This window comes from Canis lupus, chromosome 21 (genome assembly GCF_003254725.2).
Source record: "Canis lupus dingo isolate Sandy chromosome 21, ASM325472v2, whole genome shotgun sequence".
Classification (NCBI taxonomy): Eukaryota; Metazoa; Chordata; class Mammalia; order Carnivora; family Canidae; genus Canis; species Canis lupus.
This window is the reverse complement of record NC_064263.1, coordinates 34,317,435-34,344,753: the sequence shown is the minus strand read 5'-3', so window position 1 is coordinate 34,344,753 and position 27,319 is coordinate 34,317,435. Positions and strand designations below refer to the sequence as shown.

The 27,319-nt window shown below is 44.9% G+C and overlaps 1 protein-coding gene across 6 annotated transcripts in view; it reads left to right on the top strand.

Moving 5' to 3' along the window:
* The window catches only part of IRAG1 (inositol 1,4,5-triphosphate receptor associated 1), a 125,130-nt gene that overhangs the window by 25,677 nt on the left and 72,134 nt on the right, over positions 1 to 27,319 (top strand). For all 6 annotated transcript variants that reach the window (XM_025459464.3, XM_035704063.2, XM_035704062.2 and 3 more), the window contains exon 2: positions 20,079 to 20,236. In XM_025459464.3, coding sequence (XP_025315249.1) covers positions 20,079 to 20,236 — 158 coding nt within the window. The remainder of the gene's footprint in view (positions 1 to 20,078; positions 20,237 to 27,319) is intronic.

Genomic DNA, 27,319 nt, shown 5'->3' with positions numbered 1-27,319 from the left:
GATCCTGAAAGGAGCTTTGTGGCTGGCTTGAAAAATACTAAAGCAGTTATTCCCAAAAATTCATTGATCCCAAATCCTAAGATTGAGTGTTTGAAAGAGATTTTAATTTAAAGTTGATACAGCCAAAAGATTCTATTAATAGCTGCATTAGTTTGATAGGGACCCATAACAAAATACTGTAGACCAAGTGGTTTAACCAACAGAAATCAATTTTCTCACAGTTCTAGAGATGTCCAAGATCAAGGTGTTGGTAGATTTGGTGTCTCCTGTGGTCTCTCTTCTTGGCTTGCAGATGACCACCTTCTTTCTGTGTCAGCATGTCTTTCCCCTGTGCAGGCATATCCCTGGTGTCTCGCTGTGTGCCCAAATTTTCTTTTCTTATAAGAATACCAGTCAGATTGGATCAGGGCTCATCCTAACAGCCTCATTTTAACTTAATCACCTCTTTTACAACCTATCTCTAGATATGGTCACATTTTGAGGTGCTGAGGAGTAAGTCTTCAACATATGAATTTGAGGACACAGTTCAACCCCAAACAATAGCCTATGGGTTTTCCTCTGAGAGATCTGGTCTCTGGTTAGTTGCAACTAGTGAAGCCAGAATTTGCTGAAATAACCCATTCACATGACCACTAAATGACATTGCCTTTCAGCCAGAATTAAAAAGCACTGCCTATAGTCCCTGAGATAAAGGATTCTCATGTGTGGTTTTGCATGTACCTTGAGCTCAATTAATTTTCTCTACAGCCACATCAAGGAAGATCAGTAACCAGACATGCATATAAGCCCTAGAACCTCTATTTATACTGACTGCTTAAAAAAAACAAACAAACAAAAAAACAAAACAGGGACACCCGAGTGGCTCAAATGGTTAAGCAACTGCCTTTGGCTCAGGTCATGATCCCAGGGTCCTGGGATCCAGCCCTACTTTGGGCTCTCCACTCAGTGGGGAGTCTGCTTGCCCTCTCCCTCTGCGCCTCTCCCCATGTGTGCTCCCCGTTTCTCTCTCAAATAAATAAGTAAAGTCTTAAAAAAAAAACACAAAGTAAAAGTAATTCCAAATCCTGCTGTGTAAAAAATATGGTGATGGACTTGCATGAGGAGTCCTTCTGTGAAGTAAAATTAGAAGTTCTTAAATGGAAAGATTCCTGTGAAGTGAACTTTAAACTTCTTAAAAAGCTCACTCTAATTTTGTTCTCTTTGTGGAGTGAAGGGTTAGTTTTGGAAGCTCAAGATGTAAGTATTCTTTGCTCTGTACTTCTTATAGTAGCCAAAAGCAAGATGCTGCTGATCTCAATTACATCAGTAGGAACTTTCCTCCAGGTCATCTGAGTTGAGGCATCATCCCACCTTGGCTGGTGGACTTATCTCCCTCTTTCCTTTGCATAGTTTCTGCTCCCTTTTTCAGTCTTATTTTTAACTTTCTTGCCCTTTGAGTGTTTTTATTGACATGTGGCCACAAACCCTTTTAGGAAGCAGGCATTTATAAATCACCCACAGAGAAATCAATAAAAATCAGTTTAATCCACAGTATGACTGATTACCCTCCCCCGGATAACCAGGATCCTGCAGGCTCAGCAATTATACCCATGAGGGTATACAAGAAGGGTGAAGGATAAGGGGGCACTACATTCTGAAAGAGGCAATGAGCTGCCAGCTCCCAGAGGCTCAAGGAAGGGATGGACTTGGCTTCTATCCATGCACTTCTCATCCAGCCTCAGGGGAGAGTTCTGTGTTTCCATTTCATCCAGCTCAGATTTTTCCAACCACATCAGGGGCATTTTCTTATCTTCTGAGGATCTGCTTCAGAGCTAAAGTATCTGCTTCAGAACTAAAGTATCTTCTTCGAGCCTCAAGAAAGGGCAGTAGGAATAAATTGCTGTATTTGTAGGGGGTGGGGGAAGGTGGGAGAGTATATTGCTGTAGCACAGAGGCATGGAAGACAATAGAAGCTCTATCAAGCTGTCTGTTGTCAGGCTACTGCTTTTGGTCACCATGAGTTGGGGGAGGCCGTCCCTCTAGCCAGAGCTCCAGGGAGTCAAGTCTGAAAGTCATTATACAGAAGCTGAAAGGTAGGCCTAGAGAGAGGTATGACTGGCCCAAGGTCACAGAGTGCTTTCATAACCAGCTCACAAAGAAATGAGTCCATTGCTTTGAAATCCTAGTTCTCTTCCAAGAGGATCTTTGCTTAGAAAATGCAGATTAATGGGGAGTCAAAACTAAAAAAAAAGTAAGTCTACATAGAAAAATATTAATCGGTTCATTAAAAATGAGTATGTCAAATTGCCCACTGTAAGGACCATGAGGGTCATCAGACCATTTGGACCAACCAATAATGCCCTCTTGGAAATGGGACTATACTAACCTTTGGAAGAGAATTTCCTAGAAGGGGCTTTCCTTCTCCTCTCCATCAGCAAAAACATTCCAACTTCAAGGCACAGGGTGCTGGGGTCAGGTAGTAGGAGGCAGCAGGACTGTTCATGGTGCACTGAGGGCAGGGGCCTCCCTGAACCAGGAATTCAGAACCAGGGCTGCAACAAAAACCTCACAGCCCATGAAGGCCTGATTTTACTTCCTAGCTGTGCCTGTTTTCTCCAAGTTGTATATCTTTATTAATCCAGCCCTGGTCCTGTAGCAAGTCTTGCCCCCTTTCCCCTCAGGGGCTTTTTTGGAGATGTGTGCATTTAAATTGGGTTAAGGAATTATTTGATTCTGTTCAACATTTGTCAAACTCTGATTATGTATCAAGTGCCAGGGATACAAAGATGAGAAAGGTTGGGTTTTATTTTATTTATTTATTTATTTTTTAGGTTGGGTTTTAAAGGATAAGTAAGACTCTGCATAAAAACCACTGAGTTGCTCTCAGTTAAGTGGGAAAGGTTAACTTGCAAACAAATAATTGCAATTATGTTAGAGCAGGGTTGGTGAACTTTTTCTGAAAAAAGCCAAATAGTAAATATTTTAGGTTATATGAGTCAGTTAGAGGCTGTCTCAGCTACTCAACTCTGCCATTGTAATGCAAAAATGGCCATAGGCAATAACAAATTATTGATTGTGGCTATGTTCCAATAAAACTTTCTTTATATAAAAACAGTCAGTTGGTCAGATTTGGTTCACAGGCCATAGTTTGCTGAACCCTGTGTTAGAGAAATGTCATAATAATATACAAAACAAATAATAATAACAGTAATAGTAATAAAAGCTACCATTCTGATAGCTAACTCTGCTAGATACCCTATACCAGGCATTGTCTCTATGATTCATATATATTTGCATGATTATTTTTCATAAGAACTTGTGAGGACACTGAGATTCAACAGCCAAGGTCACAGAGCTAGGAAATGACAAACACAAGGTAAAGCCCAACTCTGTTTGGCCCTATAGTCTATGTTCCCAAATAAACAACTTAAAACTCTGAAAGGAAATGGGCAGAAGGAGTTCATACGGTGAGGATCATGAGGTGGTTCCTAAAGGATGAGTAGAGTCTTCCATGGAGGCAGATGGGAGAGATAGGCCTTTGAGGCAGAGAGTGGCATGGAGGTTTGAAAACACATGGAACATTTTGGAAACAGGGGCATTAGATGATGTTGGGGTGTGGGATGCCTTGGTAGTGGCTAGAGAAGAAACAAGAGAAGTTGGTAGCTCAGAGCAGAAAGTCTGGCATATGTGCCAGAGACCTTGGACTTTATCCATGGATCAGGGATTTCCTAGGTATCAGTCTTCTAAATATGCTGCATCAGGCTCCCCTGAGGGCCTGTTAGCCATACAGATTCCTGGGCCTGTCCCTGGATATTTTGATCCAGTAGAACTGGGATAGAAACAGGAGTATGCATTTTATCAAATACCTCAGATGATTCTAGTAAGCATTCTCAGATTTAAGAATCAGTGCATGAAGAGCCACTGAAATATTTTACTCAAGAGATAAATATAACCAAAGTTGCTTTAAAAAGGCCACTTCTACTTGGAAGATGGATTATTTATTAGGAGAATGAACCCTCTCAGAGGTCCATTTCTGGTTAGTTATCAGCTTCTCTCATCTAGAAGTACAGACAAGAAATTTCCAGAAGTTTCTGCATTTCCACAGGCTTTTAAGAATGACTCTGCTTGAAACCGTGGGTTGAACTCTATACTGTTAACCAAGTAGTTAATTTAAGGAGAGATAATATACAAGTAACAAACTGCAATTAAGCAGAACATATGTGAATTTGATGTTAAGGACAATACATTCTCCATGATGAATCAACTGATGAGTCCATAGCAAGAAAAACATCTTCTGGTCCTCTGGTGCTGGTGGGGTGGTAGTTGAGAACAGTGTTGCTGGTTCTGTGTTGCCCTGGAAGCTTCAGCATGGTGTGATGAATAGAACCCTAGGTTTGGAGTCAGACTACCCTGAATTCAAATCCCATTGAAAGTGCTTAGTAGTAGGGACACCTGGGTGGCTTAGTGGTTGAGCATCTGCCTTCGGCTCAGGGCATGATCCCAGGGTCCTGGGATTGAGTCCCCCATCGCGCTCACCACAGGCAGCCTGCTTCTCCCTCTGCCTATGTCTCTACCTCCTCTCTCTCTCTCTCTCTCTCTCTCATGAATAAATAAATTCTTTAGAAAGAAAGAAAGTGCTTAGTAATTGTGATGCCTGGAGCAAATTATCCTTTCTGAGCTTCAGTTTTCTCACCTGTAAAATGGAAATAATAATTCCATGCAGGATATTGCAAGGACTGAATAAGATGAAGGATATAAAGAGTCTGACAGAGTACCTGGTACAATAAATATTGGTTCTCTTCTGCCGATGTCTCAAAATTGTTTTCATGCACTTCCCATCTTTCCATTGTGGAAAGATGACAACTCCCTGGAGAGAAATCCTCTATGGTTACTTCCTGCCTCATATTATCAAGCAGTCACTGTTGCACAAGCCTGTTTATGAGGAACACACTGAAATTCATGTGCCTCAGGCCACCAGAGTTTGTTGTTGAGAGAGCCATTCCCAAACTCCTGCCTTAGCCTTCCTCACCACCATTTCACAACACTCTTTACAATAGCCTGTTCTCAAGTGGTGCCTAAAGACTCAAATCCTGTGGCTATTTGCATAGATTTGAGTGTCGAGGGAACTTCTCTGTTTTACTTTAACCCATGGTTTCTTGTGGCCACAGCCTCTGTCCAAGTTCTGAGCTGACCAAACTGCAAATGCATTTCAGTTCAGATTCCCTTGATGCCCCTGGCCAAGATCCACAACTGTTCCCATCCCCTCCACTGGTCTCGGTGGGCAAGGTGTGAGCTTCTTCCTTGTCCCGCAAACTGGAGTTCTCATTCCAAACTGTGGGGCTGGGGTTCAGGGCAGCAAACCTGCTCACAAAGCCTCTCAATGCCCAGGTCTTGGGGCCTGTTCCCTTGGGAACAGTTAGCAGTCAGATCCTATCCAACTTTTAACTGAGGAATAGGTGGAGTGAGTTCCTGGTGGTCATCTGGAAGAAAGCAACAGTGCTTGAAAATCATTTGAAGGTTGAAATTTAACTCAATAAACATGTCATTATATTCACCAGGTTAGCTTTTATGCAGAAACAAGGAAGTGGGTCAAAGCTAATTCTTCCTTTAGAGCCTAAGTATATGTTTAAATGTATACATGTACAGTGGAAGGAAGGGTGGGGGGCAGGCACTGTGGGGGTGGAAGATTCAAAGGTTTGGACTGGGGTTTCTGAGAGGATGCTGATTTCATCAATATGGGCAGAGAATGCAGAAGGAGAACTGGGTTCTGAGGAAAGGAGCATGGTGATATGTTTAGAGAATAACTTAGGGCAAGCTCATTTGCTCTATATCTGAATATTCCAGCTCAGACTCTTATGTAGGCAGCAGAGCAGCAACATGAGAGAAACCTTTGGTGTCCAGAAAGACCCTGTACAACCCACTTTACAAAGCCTAAACTGTTTGTACCAGTAGAAATTCTTTTTTTTTTTTTTTTAAGATTTTATTTATTTATTTGAGACAAAGAGCACAAGTGAGGTGGGGGGAGTGGCAGAAGGAGAAGGAGAAGCAAGCTCCCCGCTGAGCAGGGATCTTGATCCCAGGGCCCTGGGATCATGACCTGAGCCAAAGGCAGACGCTTAACCAACTGAGCCACCCAGGCACCCTGGTACCAGTAGAAATTTTTTATTGCAAGTGTCAAAAAACAACAACAACAACAACAACAACAACACAAGACAGTTTAAGCAAAAAGGGGGTATTCATTGGTTCTTGAAACATAAAAGGCCAGGGATATCAGGCACAGCTTCTTTAGGGCATCAGATGACAGCCTCAGGGCCTAGTTTCTAGCTCCTTGATATCTTCTCTTTCACATCAATTCCATTCTTAGGCAATAAGGGTTCTGTTTTCACCCCCTTACATTTAAGATCTGCAGCTAAGAATCTCCTTCCCAGCAAAATCTTATTGAGTCTCATTGGTTCTGGGTAGGTTACGTGCTCACCCTTGAACCAATCACAGTAACAGAGGGGATGTGATACAAAGATGTCCAGAGGCAGCCTCCAGCTCTGGTGTTGCCACTTAGACCCCTCACCTCTGATTGATGACTGCTCTCCATGGGCAACATGGACCCCAAACTCATGGGGTAGAAAGTGGATTTCAGGCTGGCAAATTAGCCCAACCCTCTACTGTAGAGATGGGAAGACTACGGCCTGAATGGTAAAGGATCCCACTGCCACACAGGTGGATGGCTTCACAGTCTGCTCTTCCCTCCCCGAGACAGCCCATCACTGAGCCTCTGCAATTCTTCCTTTGGCCTCCTGAAGTACATATTAGGCTACACTGTACCCTGAAGTTCAGCACCAGGTTTTTGGGCCTATTTCCATGGCTTCTGAGAGCTGGGATTCCCAGAGTGGAGATACACAGGGGCAGGGACTTGAGCTGGGGCACTCCATCTCAGCAGGCAAGAGCTATCTCTTCTGTTTGTCTTAGCTGATGCAGCTGCTTCCCATCTACTCCAGGGGATGCTGTGAGAAAGACTTTCAGTTCCATGCCTCAGTTTCAATTGTCCTTGCTGGCCCTGAGGTAGGGCTGTGATCTGGAACAATCAGGATCTCTCATAAGGACTAGTGACTTGCTCTATATCACACAATCAGGAAATCAAGTTAGTACTAAAACCTAAGTCTCCTGTACCCAAAATGGTGTCTTTGGCCCTTCTTGAGCGAGGACCCATTCTTGATCTTCTCCAACCTCAGCAGAGATAGAACAAGAATATTGGGAGAGGTTTTTCCTTATGAGGGATCCTGATTGTTCCAGATCACAACCGTACCTCAGGGCAGCAAGGAAAATTAAGGCTGAAGTATGGAACTGAAAGTCTTTCTCACAGCATCCCCTGGTTGGGAAGCAGCTGCATCAGTTAAGACAAACAGAAAAGATAGATATTCCCTGCTGAGATGGAGTGCCCCAGCTCAAGTCCCTGTCTCCTGTTTATCTCCACTCTGGGAGCGGAATGTAGTAGGCCATATGAAGAGTGAGTTTTGATTCCTGGAGTCTTTGTTTTCAAGGGAGGGATACACCAGGTATCAGCAATTGCTCTGGACCTATGCTATGTTTCCACAGCTTGGGGCATAAAGGAAAGCTCTGCCATCAGGCTTGGCAGATGCGATTAATGTACAGGAAACAGAGACCACTCTGTGGCAGCTGGGGGCAGCTGAGAGCTACCATAGACCAGAGAGCACGTAGTATCCTGGAAGGGCAGGGAAAGCTTCCTGGGAAGGCAGCTGGAAGGACACACCTCAGAGCCCAGGGCCTAACATAGTACCTGACACTAAGGAGGCACCCACTAAGCATTTATTGAATGAATGAATGACTTAGGCAGGCACTGTAAAGGCCATCTTTTCCTTTGGACCTTCTGAAACCAGTTCCCACATTTAGAATTCTATGATCACTTCCGAGAACAAAGCTGAGAAGGGAGGGGGAGAAGAGGGAGAAGTAGGAGGGAGAAACTGGCAAAGAGAGGACAGGCATACTGGGAACTGGATATTTATTTATTTATTTATTTATTTATTTATTTATTTATTTAGACTGGGGTTAGGGGTCTTGCTGAGTCAAGAAAGAAGTTTTATTTTTATTTGGAAAAAAGTTCCCAAGGTGATAGGGTGCTGATCCTGGGTAGCCCTTGACACATCTCATGTCTTGGATAAAACTCGACTTGTCTTTCTCCATCCTTGTTCCCATCCTAAGGAATGAATGTCTTCAGACACAGAAGCCAAAAGTTCCAAGGAAGAGGTTGTTAGCTGAGATTGGGCCCCCCTTTTGTCTTCTGAGAGAGTCTGCAATGTGCAGTGTGGGCAAAACTAGTTGTGGTCAGAGTCCCATCAAGCTGTTCAGTTCCTCTGGCCTTCTCCCTGAAATGAGACCACAGTTCCCAGAGGCCTGCCTCACAGGAGTGAGAGATTCCAGGTTCTGGATTCCAGGACCTCAAATATCAGAGTCTGTCTGCTAATTAGAGCAGGAGTTCTATGTTCATATGTTCATATGTTCAGGTTTGGCTTCGGAGACTATGACCACTTTGCAAACCTTTATAGCTCAACTCTTCTGTAGGGGGTAGATGGTTCCAGGAGTGTCATGGCAGCAGACACTAGGGTGATGACACACTTGCACATGTGCCACTGGCAGTAATTTGGGGAACACTTTAACTGGATTTCAAAGTGGAGCTGCATGGAAGGGTCAGTGGGGCTGCTCTGTGGCTTCCTATAGGATTTAAGTTAAAGCTGCAAGTCCCATTGAGAAGTGAATCCTAAAAGTCACTTTGCAAAGTACTCCTAGATGGTCAAGAGGCATGTAGATGGCAGAGGAGGAGGCCCTGCTCTTTGTGAGGTTTTAGTTGGTAAGAACCCCATGGGGAGAATCTGTACACCTGTATGTCAGAGAAAACAGGAAACCCACTTACATCATTGAGAAAAAAACTCAGCTATTAACTTGGGCAAGCTCAGTAGGAACAGGGAACCTGCATATGCAGCAGCCCAGATGATGGGTGCTCATATTGCTTAAGTAAGAGGAAAACAGGGTGTTGTCTTCCCCAGGTCCCACATGAGGAACTCCAAGGCCATGATGGGGCCACAAGTGGAATCAGCCCTGGAGGGGTCATTTGACTTCCCTAGGCTTCCTGAAACCCCAGGGTCTGAACTCTTAACTACTCTGTATCAGAGTCTGTAACACATTTTCTTCTGCTCTCTCTCTCATTCATTCATTCACTTACTCATCTATTCAAGAAATCCTGGCAGATGAATTTTATGCTGTCCCTGCCGTCAAGGAGTATACTGTTTAGGACATGATTCTTAATGAAGTGTGGCTGAGAAGGGGGAAGAAAGAGGGTGGTGGGGATAGTGTGCCCAATGGAGGGCCTCATCAGAGTTCACTGGAGGACAATTCACACTTCTGCACCCTGAGATTTATGCTCTGTTAGTTAATAGAAATTTGTCATATGCCTTTAGGGGGATTGGGTAGCAAAAAGGCTGAGAACTGCCTGGGCAGTAAACAAATGAATATAAGACAAGGCGAAGAGCCACAAGGCAAAGGAAAACAGGGGTCTGTCAGAGTCCAGATGAGTGACATCAGAAGAGGGAGTCAGGGCAGGCTTCCTGGTAGAAGTGACATTTGAACAGAGTACTAAAGGATGAACAAGAATTGGCCAGGGAATTCCAGACAGGAGAGTCCACAGAAAAGTTCAGACAAGCACATGCTGAAATGAGAATCAATAATGCCTAGCTAATGCATGATTATCATTATGCATGATATGCATATGCATTATGCATAACTATCCTCTCTAAGTAATTTTTCAGGACATCAAAGAGACTCTTTTTTCCCTTTAGCAACCCCATAATTTATTATGCAAGTAAGTCATGCTCATTGTGGGGGAAAAATGAAAAAATATAGGTATAAATATTTTAAAAATGTAAAATTAATTTTATTCATAATTCCCATTTGAAGATACCCACTTTAACATTTGGCTTTTAACCTTCTGAACTTCCCAGAGCTGGCAAACCAGAAAACCAAGCCTGTAAAGTACACAGGAAGGAGTATACCTAGGTTGTAAGTGAAGGCTTGTACTGCACAAAGTGACTTTTTAATCAATATTCTTTTTCTCAGAGGTGAGTAAAATAACATTTCTTAAGTATCTACTATGTGCTGCATACATGCCTTATTTTATTAGAATCTCATCACAACCCTTTGAAAGAAGTATCTTAGCCCCATTTTCCAAATGACAGCCTGATCCCAGAGAACACTCACTGCTTTGTCAAGGGTCACTGAGATGCAAGGGCCAGAGCCATGCTGGAACCTGGCCTATTTCACATCCAAACCTCTGCTATTTTCACCGTACCACATCTCATGCTTGCTACCAAATCTTGTGCTGGGTTCAGATTGATGACATTGTCAGAGGCACGGCTGCTTCTGCATGAAGCAGGGCTTGGCCTCCTACATAATTTTTATGGCCTCAGAACTGAATAGTAATTGCTCTCATTAGATGGCACCTGTACTCCCTGGCCTGCCACACTCTGTCTTCCATAAGAAGGGCAGGATAATCCAACTTGTGTGTTAGAGAGATTTCGCCGGCATCTTGTAGAGTAGTTAGAAAGGGCCAGACCAGAGATAAAGAGGAGTGGGCTTGGGAGAAGGCAGGGCTGGGGAGGGGAAGAAATGATGGATCTTGTTTGGGACATAGTACACCTAAGAAGCATTGTGCAAAGATAACTGGCAATTGAATCTCTGTAACTCTGCTATCGTGGGGTGATATTAAAGTCACCTGCATTCCTTCTGCTCTCTGGCAGGGATAAGGAGCTGAGCCCAAGACTGAGAGGGTCGGTGGTGTGCTGGTAAATGTTTAACAGCTGGCTCTTTTGGGAAAAGGGGCTTGATATGTAGCATTTGCTGATTTGCTGATTTCCGTGGCATCATAACCAATTTCAGGCTACCAACTGGACATCACTGAATGTGAAGTTGGAAAGAGATGCACAGTAGCACGTCATTATACGTTGTTTCTCCCACACAGATACAATAGAACTAAATCATCTCAAGAGTAGAGGTAACAATAAAATATAGTAAAATAATTAGGATGTGATTATTGTCGGTGTTTTATTTTTAGTGTAACTCTATTGTAACTTAAGAATTAAGTTGAACAGAATTCTTAAGTTACAGTAATCACAGTAAGTTAGTAATAATCACGCCTTGGAAAACCTCATTGGCTGTGATACTTCTACTGAACAAAAGCTTGTAATTCAGTTTTTTAATGATGTCTGTGTTTAACAACCAGCTCACAAAATTCTTGACAATTAGCGTACCACTGGAGAAGTTCCAAGAAAGTACAAGTTGGAAGAACTACAAATCTACCTCCTTGTCATACAGGCTGAGGGACTCCCCAGGGTCACACATCTGGGAGGGCAGAGCCAGGCCCAGGACCCAGGAGGAGGTTCTTGGTCCTCCACTGATGGCCCCTCAGTGCCCTGGTCAGCCACACAGACCCAGGGAAAACCGTGTGGTCCTTGACCCCAGGATGATGATTCATGTCACCCTGGAGTGAGTGACTCAGGGAAGAAGCTGCCGGGCGGCCTGGAACAAAGAGAACTGGGCAAGATTTATTTCTGCTAGGAGCTAAATGGGAGGCTCAGATACTTTTCTGCTGTTTCCAGTGCCTTTGAACTGCCTCCGATTGAGCAATTGCACATATTTCCAAGAAGAGAAAATTTTTTTCAAGTGGACTTATTCTTAAAAAAGAATTGCTGAAGTGAACAAGCTGGAGAGGAAACCTGGGGAGATGCTTTGGCTGACTTCCTGTCATGGCTGGGGGGTGGGCTGGGCTGGAGGGAGGTCTGGCTTTGGCTTGACCATTTTTTAGGGGACCTAGAACCTGATCCCAGGAATTTCAGGGTTTCACCAACCCTCTTCCTCCAAAATGGCATCCAAGGTCCAAGAAGCTTCCCGAGTGCCAGAGAGTTGGGGTGAGGAGGGTGCCAGATATCTATCCCGAGCCATTTGACAAGACGTCTGCCATGCTTTCTGTGAGTCATTGGTCAGTAGATGACCTCTGAATCAGCCTTCTCAAGGCACCTTCAAGTCTGGCAACTCTGCTGCTGGCTGTACAGAAATGACTGTGCCATGTGCCCCCTGCCCCCTCATCCACCCACCCCCAGGATGAGAGGAGTCTCGTGAGGCTGTCTGAAGCCCTTGTCTATCAAGTAATTCCAAACAGCCATTTCCTCTCTTTGGGGTCTTTCCCTCAGGGTTCTGTCGGGGAAACGGGACCCAAGACTTCTCCGCATTTAGAGTTCAGGACTTTCCCCCTCATCTCTCCAGGGAAGCAGGGCACAGGCTTTTTTCTGGTGCCTCACCAGGGTCCATACTCTCATTGCTTCTACTTGGCCTCTCCTGTCTTCCCCTTGGCCCATAATCTTTTACTAGTCCTGGGGGTGGGGAAGACTTACTGTTACTTAGGATGCTTTCCCCAAATTTCTTTTCTGTACCCTGAACCCTCTCCATTTCCCTAAGGGCTAGCCCTTCACCACATACAAGGCAGAGACAGACTCCCTTTTCTCTACCCCCTGCTGCTACACCTCTCCCTGAGGCAATGAGCACAGAATGGACTCCAAGTTTGTTGAGACAATGGGGGAAAAACAAGTGTGAGGGGAAGAGAGGGCTCAGTTACTATTTTAGCTGCCTCTTATGTCCCCTACTCCAGCCCCCTGCTGAGCACAGTGGGTATCTATTCTTGCCCTCTTCTTATTGGGGCTGGCTCAGCCTCTCCCCCTGAGTATGGTCCTGGCATTGGTCTGAGCAGAAGCTGGTTCACTCCCAGATCTGGAATGGGTTCTGAATTAGGGGAGGAAGGCACCCGCAGCTAACAGAACCTATAAAAGATCCTCAGGCCAGAGGGTGCAGATCCCAGGGGGTGTTAGGAAGTGCTCAGGACCAGCCTCCCTGTAGCACTGCCAGACTTCAGCCCCTATAGTCCCAGCCCCTGGACCAGAGGGATTGTGTTGAGGGCAAGAAGTCACCGGGAAGTCTCTTCTAGCTCCTCATCTTACCCTCTCTGTTGCTTCTTTCTTTTGCCCTTCTATACCACACCCTTGCTCCCTGGGGACTGACCACAGCAAAGATCTAGGGCTGACCACAGCATAGACTTGGGATGACCACAAAATAGATTGAGATGGCCATGGCATTGACCAATAGCTGACCACAATGTAAAACTGGGACTGACCACAGCATAGATCTGGGATGACCACAGTACTGTACCCACTCTCTCTAACCCCACTGGCTGCCGCTACTGGCTGCCCAACAGCAGAGTAACTGTCAACAAGAGTAAATGTCAGAGTGCATAGCCCCTGATGGGTTTAATTCCAATCATGTCTGATGGCCTTTTATCTACTTGTTTGTATAGAGAAGTCCTGGCCAGGGAATATATCTCCTTTACCTGCAAGAGACAAAGCTAGAACTCTGCTATCCAGGATGAACAGCAGACTGTCTGGGCCTGGTTGGATTTTGATGATGCCATAGCTCAGAGAACTCAGCTGCCCTATTCAGAGAGTGAGAAAGGAACTCATTGAGTACATACTATGTGCCAGCATTTTGCATGTATTCCCTAAGTTAATCCTCACAACAACCCTAAAAGGGTCTCCATTTTACAGATGAATAAACAAAGGTCAAGGGAAACTAAATCCAGCAGGGAAGAGGCAGAAGAGAATTAGAACCCAATCTTCTAAGTTCCAAAGACCTCTTGCAGCATCCCAAGGTTAGGAAACAGGATGGCGTTCTCCTGAGTTGAGGCCTGCTCAGGCTTGCCCATGGGATCTAGGATCCAGCTCTGCAGTTGTCCAGGCCCAGGGACCCAGAGAAGTGCCTCTCAGCACTCTAACCTGATCTCTGATGCCCCAAATTTTCCAAGTGTATCCAGGACTGCCCTGGGGTGAGAATGGGGACCAGGAAGCATCCTCTCTCTCCCATGAGAGTGACCACAAGAAGGAGGAAGATTGGGAGGCACTGCCAAGGGATGCCTGCTTCCACAGAGTGGACACATTTGTTTATCATTTACCAAAAGCAAGCCCTTCAAAATAGAGGCAGAAAGCTGGGGAATAGGGATTCTGGGACCCTCTCTGACAGCCCCTCACTCACAAATATATGGCTTTGTGCCTGTCTGGGCCTGTAAGATTAGAGCAGGAGGCAAGATTGGCTGATTTCCAGTGCCCCCCCCCACCCCATCATACTCTGAATTTGCAGAGGGACTGAGAGAAGTGTGTGTGCAGTCACCCCAAACAATTCCCTTCATCAAATTCTTCATCTAGAGATAGACCAGTGGTATTAATAGCAACCTAATCTCTTTCAAATTCTTTGTGTTGCTAAAATGAAAGCAAAAATTCAAAGCTGGAAGAACAAAAAAACTCCCTTCTGAGAATTCTGAGTCACTCCAGAAAGGTCAGTAGAGTCTGGGTTAACCCGTTTTTTCCCAGAAGGGCTTCTGACTCTTCCCTGGACACCCAAAGATTAACAAAGAAAATGTGAGAGCCACTTAGCTTGTTGACTGTGCTTCTTGGACACTGTGGTTCAGAGAGGGATTTGGTTTCCCTTGTGCTGGTTGAAAGGCTTTGGGAGAGGCATCCTTGGGGCCATTGTAAGAGGTCACTGCTTGCCAAGACCACCACTCATAACCCAGTGGGCTTGCCCAGTTGGGGACTGGGGAGTCAGACAAACCTCACGGGTTTTTTGACTTTGGGTGTCTTCAGGGCTCTGTTTCCTCATTTGTTAAATGGTACTAATAATATTAATGATGAGTTTAGTATTTATGAGGTTTGGGTAAAGTTCCTTGCTAAATCATGAGCCCTGATAATGCTTGCAGGGACACAGGGAACCCCCACAGGAAGCCAGTGCCCCCTCCCACTGGCTGAGAGGTGCAGGATGGAGGTGTGCTGCCCGCTGTGGGTGGGCATGCCTATGTTTGAAGGACCACTCCATCAGAGTAGTCCTCTACTGCCCTCCTGCCCTCTCTGTGCAGCCCACAGGGCCCTACAGTGGCTTTTCCAGGGGGCAGAGCCTGTTCAGCTGATCTAACAAGTGTGGAACTTTCTGGGGTGAACATTTCAAAGAACAAATTAATGGACAGTTGTATGAATGGAAGAGTCAGAGGCATGTGGGTGAATGGATAGCCTGACAGATGTCTTGCCACCTCAAACTGTGGGCCTACATTTTTACCCTCATAAGACCTCTGCTAGCTGCTGCTCACTCTGCCCTGCCCTACCACCACCAATGGCCTCATTTAGGAATGCACATTCCAGTTCTCTTTGGGGCAGGGTCCTATGCTGGGTTCTACTGCACTTTAGTGAAACTCCCAGCAAAGGAGGCAGAGGTGCAGAGTGGGGAGGTAATGGTTTTGGGGTCATATTTGTGTGCATTATAATCCTTGGCCTGCACTTATTAGCTATGGGATCTTGAGCAAGTTACTGAACCTCTCTAATCCTTAGTTCCTTAATATGTAAAATGGAAATAATAAAAGCCATGTTACAGAGGTTAAACAAGATAGCACTTGAAATGCACCTAGTGTGGTATTTGACGCTCAGTAGGCAAACTAGAAATATTTGATGAATGAGAGAATGAAGAGAAGCATACTAGTTTGCTTTCTTTCATGAGCATGGCCAAAGGCAGATAAAATATTTAAATATGGATTAGAGACTTTTGGCCTTGTCAGTTATACAAATGATTGGAGAGTTATCCCAGCAGAGGCTTAGATAATTTACAGCAGATACAAAGGTTACTGGACCCAGTTGTTGCCCTCCTGTGTACCTCAGTTTTCCTTCCTGTAAAATGGGCCAAACTATATGGTTAAGCACTGGCTGGGGACAGAATGAATGGAATCTAAAGAGCTGACTGGCTCTTGACAATGACTGACATAACCCGTTACTGAGTAGGCTAAAGAGGTTTAGAAGGGCCCTGAAAATGGGTTAAAGAAGGAGTGGTCCAGAGACCGAATATTACTAAATATTTTTTCCTTTTATGGGTCGGTGCTCTAGATCACCACTTCCTGCAGATTATATTCCTAACTTTGCTGTGATAGATGCAAGGTTCATGTGCCCACAAGTTCCAGCAGAACCCAGATGTCACCCTGGGGGAGGGACTCTGCTGTTACCTTGCTATTTTAAGCAGTGAGTTTATAATAATGGATGAGAGAGAAAGCGAATGGGGCTGGAGCAGCGTGGGAATGGCCTCGGCAGGCAGGGCTGTTGGGGCTCCCCCTGAGAAGCTCAGGGTACTGTCTCATCAAGTGTGGACCACAGCCAGCCTCCACTCTGCTTTGTCCTGCAGCAGCTGATATCTCTTAGAGCTTGTCTGACTTAATTCGTTTTGTTTTGCTTTGCTTTGCTTTCTGACCCAGGGACTGACTTAAGATCTTTCTTGAGGAGCAAGAGATGGAGGAAAGAAAGTGGAGAGTCAGAAAATGAGACACGTTTTATGTGACTTTGGGATACCATGATCCCGGAATCCTATGAGATGGGACCATTACATTTGTGGTTTATTGTGACTAGGAAGAGTCCAGGATTTCAGAGACTCCTAGGGTTGAAAATGGCCCCTGGAGTGGGTTAAGAATCCTGTGACCATTGCCCCAGTCTTTGCTGGAACTCTCCCAGGAATACGGAGTTCATTGCTTTAAAGAGTAGCTTGTTTCATCTCAGATGGTTCCAAACACTAGAAAGGTTTTCCTTGCCTTGATCTGACCTTTCATTCATTGGTCATGCACTTATCCTTTGGGGACAATAGAACTACAAGAATGACTTTATAATATCTAAGAAGCGATTTTATTTTTCCCTGCACCATCTCTTCTTTAGGCTAAAGATCTTTAGTTCTTTAAAGACAAATTCTTGCTTCCTGCATACTGTTTCCTCTTTTTGGAACATAACCCAATTTGTCTGAATCCTTAGCACTCAGAGTGCAAAACATTTTGTACAGATTAAGGCGGAAAGGAAGGTAGAACTGTTACCTCCCATGTTTTGGGAACCATATTACTCTTAAACAGGCTGGACCTGCACATATATCCATCATCACTTAGGTTTCTAGGCAAGTACACCAACTTTCCTGGTAGATTTGGGGTTTGTGGATACTCTTGCTACTGTCAACCGCTGTGACCATATACTTTGCCCAGCACCACTGATATCATTACTGTTGAAATCCAAGTAAAGGTGATAGAAATTAATCACAGAGATTAATTTCATCCATATGAAATTAATGATGCTTATTTCGTCCATATGGCAACTGAGATGAGAGACATAGTATGCCCTGGCCCTATAGTTCTCACTCCCAGGAGCCAGGTTAAATCTGTCCAGTAGGGCTTCTGTCTTCCTGTGTCACCTTTCCTTCTAGCTATTCTGTTCAGAGAAATTCTCAACATTTAGTATTCATGGCTCAGCTCAAACACCATTTCTAACATGGAATCTAGTCTAAAACTGTATCTTACCTGTCCCAATTTCCATAGTTAGGGAGTCCTTTCTGAGATCCTGCCACTTCTCACTTTTGAAGTTCTAACAGTTATACTGTTTTCACACTGCCTCCCACCATTGGACTCTGTGCTCCTTGAGAGCCAAGACCACATCTTCATCATCTTTAAGTCACCAGCACCTAGCACAGGGGCTGAAAGAGCACATGTAAATTCAGTGTGGTGAACAAATGGGGTTTGTTCACATTCAGTTCAGTTCAGATTTCCTACTTTGAGATGAGACCTCTTGAGTTGGCTAGCAGAAGTCAATTGTTTAAGAGCTGAATGGGGCTACCTTTCCACTGCAGAGACTGATAAAAGATGGTGGTCATAATGACCAAACCCAATGGCTAAAATTCTCTAGTTCTTTAAACACAAATCAACAAGGATTTTTTTTTTTAAGTATATGTGCTGCCAAAGCAAGCACCAACAAGCATTTTTTGATGAATCTTCTAGTTACCCATGATAAATCCCTCCTCAGGGAGCTCAGTCCAAGGTGTGTGTGTTGAGTGGAAGCATCTGTCAGAGTTATGGCTGATATCTGATCTGGGCCTGCCCACAGGTCTCTGGCCCTCGGGCCTTCCCTGTGGCACCAGAAGAGTATCTAGTATCTTGGGAGGTGCTGGGGCTTCCTGAATATCTCCTGCAGCCTCTGCAGTTAGCATCACACATAGGACCTAGGACATAGTAGGTACCCAGTAAATGACAGTGTTCTTTGTTTTTCTTTTGTGTGTCCCAGTAGTGCCCTGGCTTGTGGCTGAGGGCAGGGTCTATGTCTGGTGGTTTTCGTCTGCTGACTAGCAGAGCAGCAACTTCAGGGAATCTCTGAAGTTGAAGTTGGGAATCCCTGAATCAGGCTGGTTGCTGGTTCCACAGGTCTCTGAAGGCTTCTTCCACCCAATTAGGGGAAGGGGACCTGGAGTAGTTTAGTGGGAGAAGAGGTTAGGAAGTGGCCTTTGGACTCTGGTTAAGCTTCCTGGGCTGCAGACCAGCATGCCTGTGGCCTCTGTGAGCACCTACTCTGTGCTTAGTGCTTTATATAATTTCATCCTTAGAACATTCCTGCATGGGAAGCATGTTCCTCTGTTCCTCTGACGAGGAAAGTGAGGCTCAGAGGTGAAGCTAATGTTCAAGGCCATACACAGCCAGTGAGTGGCAGAGTGGGGACTCAAATCCAAGTCTAAGTTTCCAAGGCCCGTGTTCTTTCTACCTTGCTATCTTGCCTCTCCAGATTGAAGCCTGACATTATTGGACTTTTCTAAGAGTAAGCAGAGGAGCCAGATCCATTTGTTCAGGTCTGTTGGATAGATCATGGTCCTAGGCCTCTTGACTGATGAGAAATATGAAAGAATAGTTAGTTATAAGTAACACTAGTTAGTAGTTATAACTTAGTACAAGTAGTTACAAATTAGTAGTTATAAGTAAACCCAACCCAAATGGACTTAAAATAGTAAAAAATTTCATTGTTCATGCAACTGGCTAGTTCAGAAAGAATTCAGGCTTCAGGTGAAATTTAATCAAGGGTCTACCTTCCTTTTTTTCTGCAAGTGTCTTGGGTCTACTTCCTCCTCTATATGTCAGATTTATCCTCAGTATGGATTTCCAAACAGAAACAAAACGGTACCAGCAGCACCAAGTCTTCCATCTGTGTACTCTACCACCCATAGCAAGATAAAGCACCTGGGTCCTAGAACACTGCAGTGTGCTCATTGGTCTACACTGGACCTATTTTTTATCCGTGAACCAAACACTGTGGCGAGATGAATAAGATTAAGCTGACTGGGTCAATCCCAGCTGGGCCTCAAGCTGCTACACCATGAGACAGGGTAAGCCTGTTTTCTGGGGAAACAATGAAAGGTTGCTTGGGGTAGGTACTGCACAGGGTACAAAAGATCCACCCTGGCTGGACCTCCAGAATCACAGGCCTAGTGAGGCTTGTCCTCAGGTGAGAGAGCCCCATATGGAGGGTCAGAAAAGCAGTTGAAGAACATGAGGTCAGCCATGGGGTAGAAAGTCAAGAAACATTCTCCAATTCCTCAACCCAGGCAAGGAAGGTTGTGTGGTACAGTGCAAAGAGCTCTGGCCTCAAAATTAGGAAGATCTGGATTCAAATACTTGGTTCTTTATATGATTTTGGCAAATGGCTGCCATTCTCTGAAGCCATTCTCTCTTCTATAAAATGTGAATATTAATGCCTGCATCAGAGGTCATCACGGTGATTAAATGAGATGATGTTGGAAATGTTTCTAGGACAGTTCCTGGCATGTAGTAGGTGCTCAATAAATGATACAAAAGTACAAATCTGATCCCAATGGAGTGTCCTCTATTCACTATGGCTTTGAAGAGTTCGAAGCACTTTTCTCCCTTCTGGGATAGCTGTGTTTACTGTAAGGACCAAATTAGATGCAAAATCTCTAAGGTCATCTCTGACTTTGTAAACAGAGAAAATGAACAGGAGGAAATGCAATTCCAAATGCCCTCTCCTAACCTAGTCCAACCTCTGGTATTGATGCAAAGTCAAGCAGGCTTTTTCTGTGGCTCATGGCTCCTGGAAATGGAACCCAGCCTGGGTCAGGGATGGGAGTGGATTTGACTTGTCCTTTTGGCGTCTCCTCAGCCTGCGGAGCCCAGGCCTCTTGGAGCATCTTTGGGGCTGACGCCGCGGCGGTTCCAGGCACACGCGGCCACTCCCGCCAGGAGGCTGCCATGCCCCACATTCCCGAGGATGAGGAGCCCCCTGGAGAGCCACAGGCAGCCCAGAGCCCCACCGGCCAAGTAAGTGCCCCCTCTTTGCCTGCAGTTAGCCTGGCCGGGGCCAAGCCAAGTGCCCTGGGCTGATGTCACAATGCTCAGCCTGGCCAGAGGGTTTGCTGACAGCCTGTGCAAGCTGCAGTGGGCACCTGGGGAAGGTATATAGCTGTGACACTGAGGAATAAATACCCAGAGTTCATTTGAATTGGCCAAGGCCCCACATATCCTGAGAGCAGACCCTCCTAGGCTGTGTCTTACTGAGGTCTCCTGGAAAGTCCAACCACCTAACCCTGTAAGTGCCCTCCTAGAATGGAGAAAGACTTGGAGGAGAACTGTAAGCACAGAGGGCCTCATCATGTCAGGGTTGTGCTTATCAGCAAAAGGCCATTTAAACTGAGCCCACTTAAAATGAAGATCAAAATAGTGGAAAAGATTTTCAGGAGAATTGTATTATAAATAAGAGAAATGATAAAAGAATTTAAAGGGTCTCATTGGGATTGTATTATACAAATGAAATTATGAAATCAAATTAATTTATGTATATATACAACAAAAAATTGATTATATGCTACTTTTTTAGAAGGAACAAAGAATTAATTGTGTTGATTTTGGCGTTGGTATATTTATTCTTTATACCAACATGATGATCTGTTCACATAAGCCCCACCCTTCACATTTTACTTTATAGCACCTCTGTTAAGAGATTATGTATTGAAATATTTAAGGGCCTCATTCATTTTCCCAAGGACCTCTATCGATCCTCCAATATGCAAATCATTTTCTCATAAAGAACTCATCTTGCATCATCCTTGTAATTTTTTCTTCGTTAGCTGCTCTAGCTCCATCTGCTCTTCACTGGCCCAGACCCTGCATGTGAAGTTTTCCAACACTGTTTTCTTTGATTTCCTGAACTTGCACTTGGTTTGCACCACCCCATTATACTGAAACTGACCTCATCCAGAAGGGACAGACACTTGTGAAGTGAAGGAAGAATGTATGACTGAGCATTAATTTGGTAAGCGGGCAGATTCTCAGTGAACATTTTCATGTTAGGATGACATTTGTTTTCTTGCACGTCATAACTGTGGGAACTCAGATAGTAAATACTTAGAAAAGAATGGCTTCTTGTATCTCTCTACCCCAAACTCGTGGGATTGAGATATTGCAGAACTTGGCAGACTTGGCGAGCCCTTGAATTTCTAAGTGGCAGTGAGCCAAGCCTCCATCCATTTGGCCACAGGCAGCCAGCTCAGTGTTTTATTGAACCTCTCTTCCAGGAATGTCATGGGCCTGGTAGGTCCTGCTTTTCGGTTGCTTTTGGTGGCTCTAGATTGCTTCTCTGCTCTTCTACGGGTGATGTCTGGTCTTCCCCAAACTGGGGGCTCTGCTGCTGCTCCTTTTCTACTATTGCTCCTAACCAAGTGTGGACAATTCCCTTAAATCACTGGTAATAGTGGACTGTAAGTTGTAGCCAACAACAAAAAAAAAAATGTGTTAATCCACTAAAAGTTTGGAGATTAAAGAAGGGAATGACAGCATAAAGTGAAACATCCACATCTGGATTCAAATGTGACTGCTCCCTCTCCTCAGTCATGGCTTTCCTGAGTTCTGTCCCCTTAGCATCCTTACTCCCTAGCCCTGGTTTCCTTCTTACCATGGCCCTTCCCGAATCTTAGCTAGCTCCCCCAGACAGCTATCAGGCCATGCTCTTCAAGAATACAACTGTTCCTAAAAAAATTAAAATAGATTGGCAAAGCTGCAACTCCATCCTTAGTGAAAAGATCCTTTTACACTGAGTTTAGTTTACCTTTAGTTCATCATCTCGCCTCTCTACTTAAAAGAACCTGTAAGCTTTCTCCTCAGGAGACTAAATACAAGATAGCAAAAACGCCTGCTGACCCTTCTGACCATAACAACTTCAAATCACACCTAGGTGCAGCTCCACTGGGTCAGAGGTGAGCGTGAGTTTCCAGGCGACCAAGCCAGCGGGGGATCCATGAGCTAATCACATAGTTCAGGGTCAGAGAGCCCTCACTGAACAGCAGGAGCTCCAGATTCCAGCTTTCCACAAGCTCACTCTCCTTGTGACCTTGAACCAGAACCAGACTTCTGTAACATGAGGGGGTGGACCCCCATGATCTCTGAAGGTCCTTCAAATGCCACAATTCTCTCTCTGCGCTTGTGGGAAGTCAAGACAATAAAGGGAGTGTTTGTGGTACTAATAGCCTTTGTATTGCTGGAGCCCAGCAGGAGAACGACCCATGAAGACTTCAGGTGAGCTGGAGCCAGGATGCCCAGGTCCTATAAGGGAGGATTATTAGCATAAGATTTAAGATTGTGGACTCTGGAGTCAGACCAAACCGGTCTCCTCCACATCCTGGCCAAAAGACTTTGTGTGAGTCTGTTAACTTTTTTGTGCCTTTGGTTCCTCATCTCTTCCTCAAGGCAAGTGTCAGTGGCTGCCTTCTAGACTTAGGTTAGCCTAGCTCTCTAGTACCTTTTTTGGCCTGAGGAACCATGAGAGTGGGGCAGGTTAGACTGCAGACTAAAGGCTACATCAGATTCAGTATCTTTTTATTCTCTGCCCTTACTGACTGGCAATGGGCCTCCATGAGTTCTCCAGAAGCCCACAGGCATCGTCAGTGAAGAGCACCTCCCTCTTTGCACCCATCAGACAACCTACATTGGGCTTCTTAGGCAGCTACAGCCTCAGGGAAAGGTCAGGCTTTGTGAGCAGGACTGGAGCCTCCAGGGGCTGGAGCCCAAGTCCCTGGGAGCAGCGGAAGCTGGGCAGCCAGGGAAGCAGGGTTGGCTAGGAGGATTTGGCTGAAATTCCCAGTACCGTGTGAACTCCCACTCTGTGAAGCAGGCAAAGAACCAGAGCATCCTTCTGATTTTACAGCTCCCCCGGGTCCAGCCCTACTTCTAGTTCCTCAAACCCCAGCCCCCATTTCCCATTGCTGACATGAACACTAGCTGAGGCCTTCTTGCACAAAAACACAAATGCTGTAGACCTAGATCCTGTTTTTCTTTCTGCATGCACACCCCTCCCCCAGCTGCCACACACATCCTCGAGGTCCTTAATCAGAAGCTGTAATCAAGACCCACAAAGAAATAAAACTTCCGGACAATGCACTCTGTGAGGTTGTGTCCTAAGTGTGTTTTCTGGGTTGGTCGTAGAACAAGGAGGGGCTCAAAGGAATGAGCTTCTAGCCAAGAGGTTCTGATAGGAATAAAAGCTGTCAGGATACAAGCCTGGCACCTTAAAGGAACACAGAATGACAGATTATCAGAGCTAAGAGCTAGAAGGGATACTAGATCTCATCTAAGACCCTCCCCTCCTGGGCAGGCAAAGTTCTGCACAGTGTGAACCCCACCCCCCAACAGTTACCTGGAAGCTTATTAAACCCAGATTCCTCTGCCAAGGCCTAAGCCTATTGAACCAGAGTCTTCTGGGATGGGTCTTAGGAGTTTGCAGGAGTAGCTCCATACAGGGGAACTCCCCACCTCACAAGGAAGTCTGTGCTGTAGTTGGCCAGATCTGCTTGCTGGTCAAGCTGCAACTGCCTCCCTGTGACTCCCTCTCAGTTCTGCCCTTCACAACTACCTATAGTGGGGTGAAAACCTACAGATGCAGGAAGGCAGTGTATGCATCTTCCCATAAGCTCTTCTAGGCTTTGCTCCCAAACCACTCTTCTGGGGACATACCCACCTGTCTCCTAATCATGGAGTACCACACCTGGCTCTGGGCCCCAGAAGCAGCAAGACCAGGACATCAACCATTTCCTGGCCTGTGACCAGAAACCATATCAGAAAGCTGACTCATTGGAACAGCATGGCTTCCTCAGAAATGCCTTGCAAACCTGAGGGTGCAAAGAGGCTCTGGTTAGCTCTAACAGCTGGCTCTAGTTTCTACTCAGACAGCCCCCATCCTCTTTCAGGGGTTTCTGGAAGCCCCTAGGTGCAGGTCAATATGAGCTCATAAGCAGACCTCACATCATTCACATCATCTGTTCCAGTATCCCCTTCTACCATTCCCTGGCCAACTCCCACTCCCATCTCCACTGTCTACAACACTTAATGCCAGGTACTATTCTACTGCATTAACTTATTTAATTTTCAGTTAACCTTATGAGGTAGGTACCATCATCTCCATTTCATAGCTGAGGAAGCTGAGGCACAGAGAAGTTAAGTACCTTCCTCCAAGATCATATAGCTCATAAGTAGCAGGCCCAGGATTTGAACTCAGGCAGTCTGGCCCCAGAGCCTATGCTCTAAGTCTCTACCCTGCACTAAGTAGTGTTAGCTTTGCCTCTGGGGCCCTCTATGAGATCCCTTGGTGCCTAGGCTAGGGAGACACTGTCCTGTGCTTTCAAAGCCCTGGTCTGAGATGGCCAACCTGGGCCCCTGCAAATGCACTGCCATGCACACTCCAAAGCACTGCAGCTTGTGTTGCTGTGTCTTCCTTCTGCTTGCCATCCACTCAGATGCCTGAGCCCATGGGGCCAGAAAATACAGCTCCATGTCACACATCCTGCTGAGACATGGTGCTGCCTATGCCTTTTTCATTCCTTTTTAGCCATCAGACAATAAAACAGCTCAACTCGATGTACATGGACTCCTAGAAACACAGACCACCATGTAATTCCTCGTTCCAGCCACACACAAGTTACTCTCTCTCTACATCTCCCTATGTGCCTACTTTGTGCTGCACTTTCTGATCCCTTAGACAAATTGATGTTTAACCCTGTTATACAGAAGCATCCTGTTGACTTAATATCACCGCAGCACTCAAATAACCAGTGGCATCTCCGCTCCCACCCCTATCCCCACCTTCAATTTTTGATTAACTGAAAATTAGGTTGGAATGTGCTCTGGAGAATCAGCCCTCTGTGTGTGGCCCTAAAAGCAAGGGATTGGCTGTGGAGCTCCTAGAACCTCTGACCACAAAGCTGCTGGGCCTCCTCTTTTGGCTCAGAATTAGAGATCACGTAGCTGCTGCCATGACAAATCTGGAATTCTCTCCCTGTTTGTGTCGGTGTAGTAGGAAACCCATCCTGGCTAACCACCATCAGTCAGTGGGCTGGACCCAGAGGGAGTTTGCTCAGCTGTCCTTTTAGGAGAGAAAAATACCAAGCAAGCTTCTCTAAGCAGCCAAGAAGTTCTGGAAAGGGCAGGAAATGCTTCTATTTCTTTGGGATGCAAGGTATAGATAGTGTGGCAGTGTGGAAAGAGCTAGACTTCATATCTCTGAGTGGGACCTGAGGTGAGTTACTCATTTTGCCTGTTTCCTCATCTGTAAGCTGAGCCTTACAGCAATAGCTTCTAACAACAGTAAACTTTTAAGGGAATTTTACTATATTCCAGCCACTGTACTAGGTTTTTTATACACTTTATCTCATTTAATTTTCAGAATATCTCTGTGGGATAGGTACTATTATTATCCCCATTTAGGGATGAAGACTCGAAGCACAGAAAAATAATGTGTACTAGCTAATACAACTAAGTCATTGAGCCTAGAATCAAACCTCAGGCAACTTGACTTTAATTACCAGAATAATATGTACAGTGCCAAGCAAGGTTCTCAGCTCCTAATAGGTTCTCAGTCTAGTATAGCACAAAACAGTTTTCAAAAAGTTTTTATATATATTACTGCGATTGATGCCCTAACCTGACTGTGAGGACAGTGATCATCATCCCCAGGGAACTAGAAGTTCAGAGCAGTTAGGTATTATATCCAAATGCAGGAAAGAAGCTAAACATGGGGCTCCTACCATGTTCTAGGCTAAACTCTTTACATTCATTGTCTCAGATAACCTTCATAATGCCCTATAAATTAGCTGTGACTATATGTAGTTTATAGATTAGGAAATGAAGGTTTGGGAGGTTAAGTCAGTTGTCCAAAGGACATAACAAGGATGCAGCAAGATTCTACTGCCTCATGGGTATAAACTGAAGAAACAAGGCTAGAATTTTTTTTCTTCTTTCTAGTCCAGAAAATTCCCCAGTATACTGCAACAGAGTTTGAGTACACAAGAAAGGGATAACTATTCACTTACATGTGATAGGCACTCAATAAATATAGAATTGAATTTACTCAATATAGTTGACCTTGAACAATGCAGGAGTTAGGGACACCAAACCCCTTGCACAGTTGAAAATCTATATAATTTTTGACTCTCGAAAAACTTTACTAATGGACTACTATAGACTTCTATATAGAAGGTTTTTTGTTTGTTTGTTTTTCAGATTTTATTCATGAGAGACACAGAGAGAGAAAGAGAGGCAGAGACACAGGCAGAGAAGTGGGCCCCATGCAGGGAGCCCGACCTGCAACTTGATCCTGGGTCCCCAGGATCATGCCCTAGGCCAATGGCGGTGCTAAACCACTGAGCCACCCGGGCTGCCCTGGAAGGTTTCTCATAACAAAAACAGCCATGAACACATATTTTGTGTGTTATATATACTGTATTCTTATAATAAAGTTAGCTAGAGAAAAGAAAATGTTATTAAAATCATAAGGAAGAGAGAATACTTTACAGTACCATACTATAAAAAAACACATGTAAGTCTAACACATGTTGTTCAAGAGTTAACTGTAAATGTTTATTGAATTCATTCAACAAGTGTTTATTAAGCACTAACTAACCAAGGCCCTACTCTCAGAGAGTTTACCTCCCAGTGGATTTACAATCGAATGACAATTTTTTTTCTGATCTAATTTGCTTTGTGTTCCCTTATAAACTTCTCTGAAAAGGAATTGGGGGATCATTGGTCTATGCTATCCCCAGGAATATCTAGTGCTTAACAATATGCTTTACCATGAAGGTAGGTTGCCAGCTTTTCTCTTCATTTTACCTTCCCTTGGCTGTTTACACCCTGTCTTCACTGGCCAGCAACCTGGGGTTCTGTCTATACCTCCTCAGAGACCCTTGGGAAATGTGTGAGAAAAAGGTTTGGGACCCAAAGAATCAATTTCCTGTAAGGAATGGAATGAAGACAAAATAGATAGTGCATGTAAAACACTGGGAACTTGGTGATAGCTTTGCAGAGTGGGGACATGCTCCCAACTCTTCCAAGGCCCAAGGCTTCCTATGTGACAGGCAC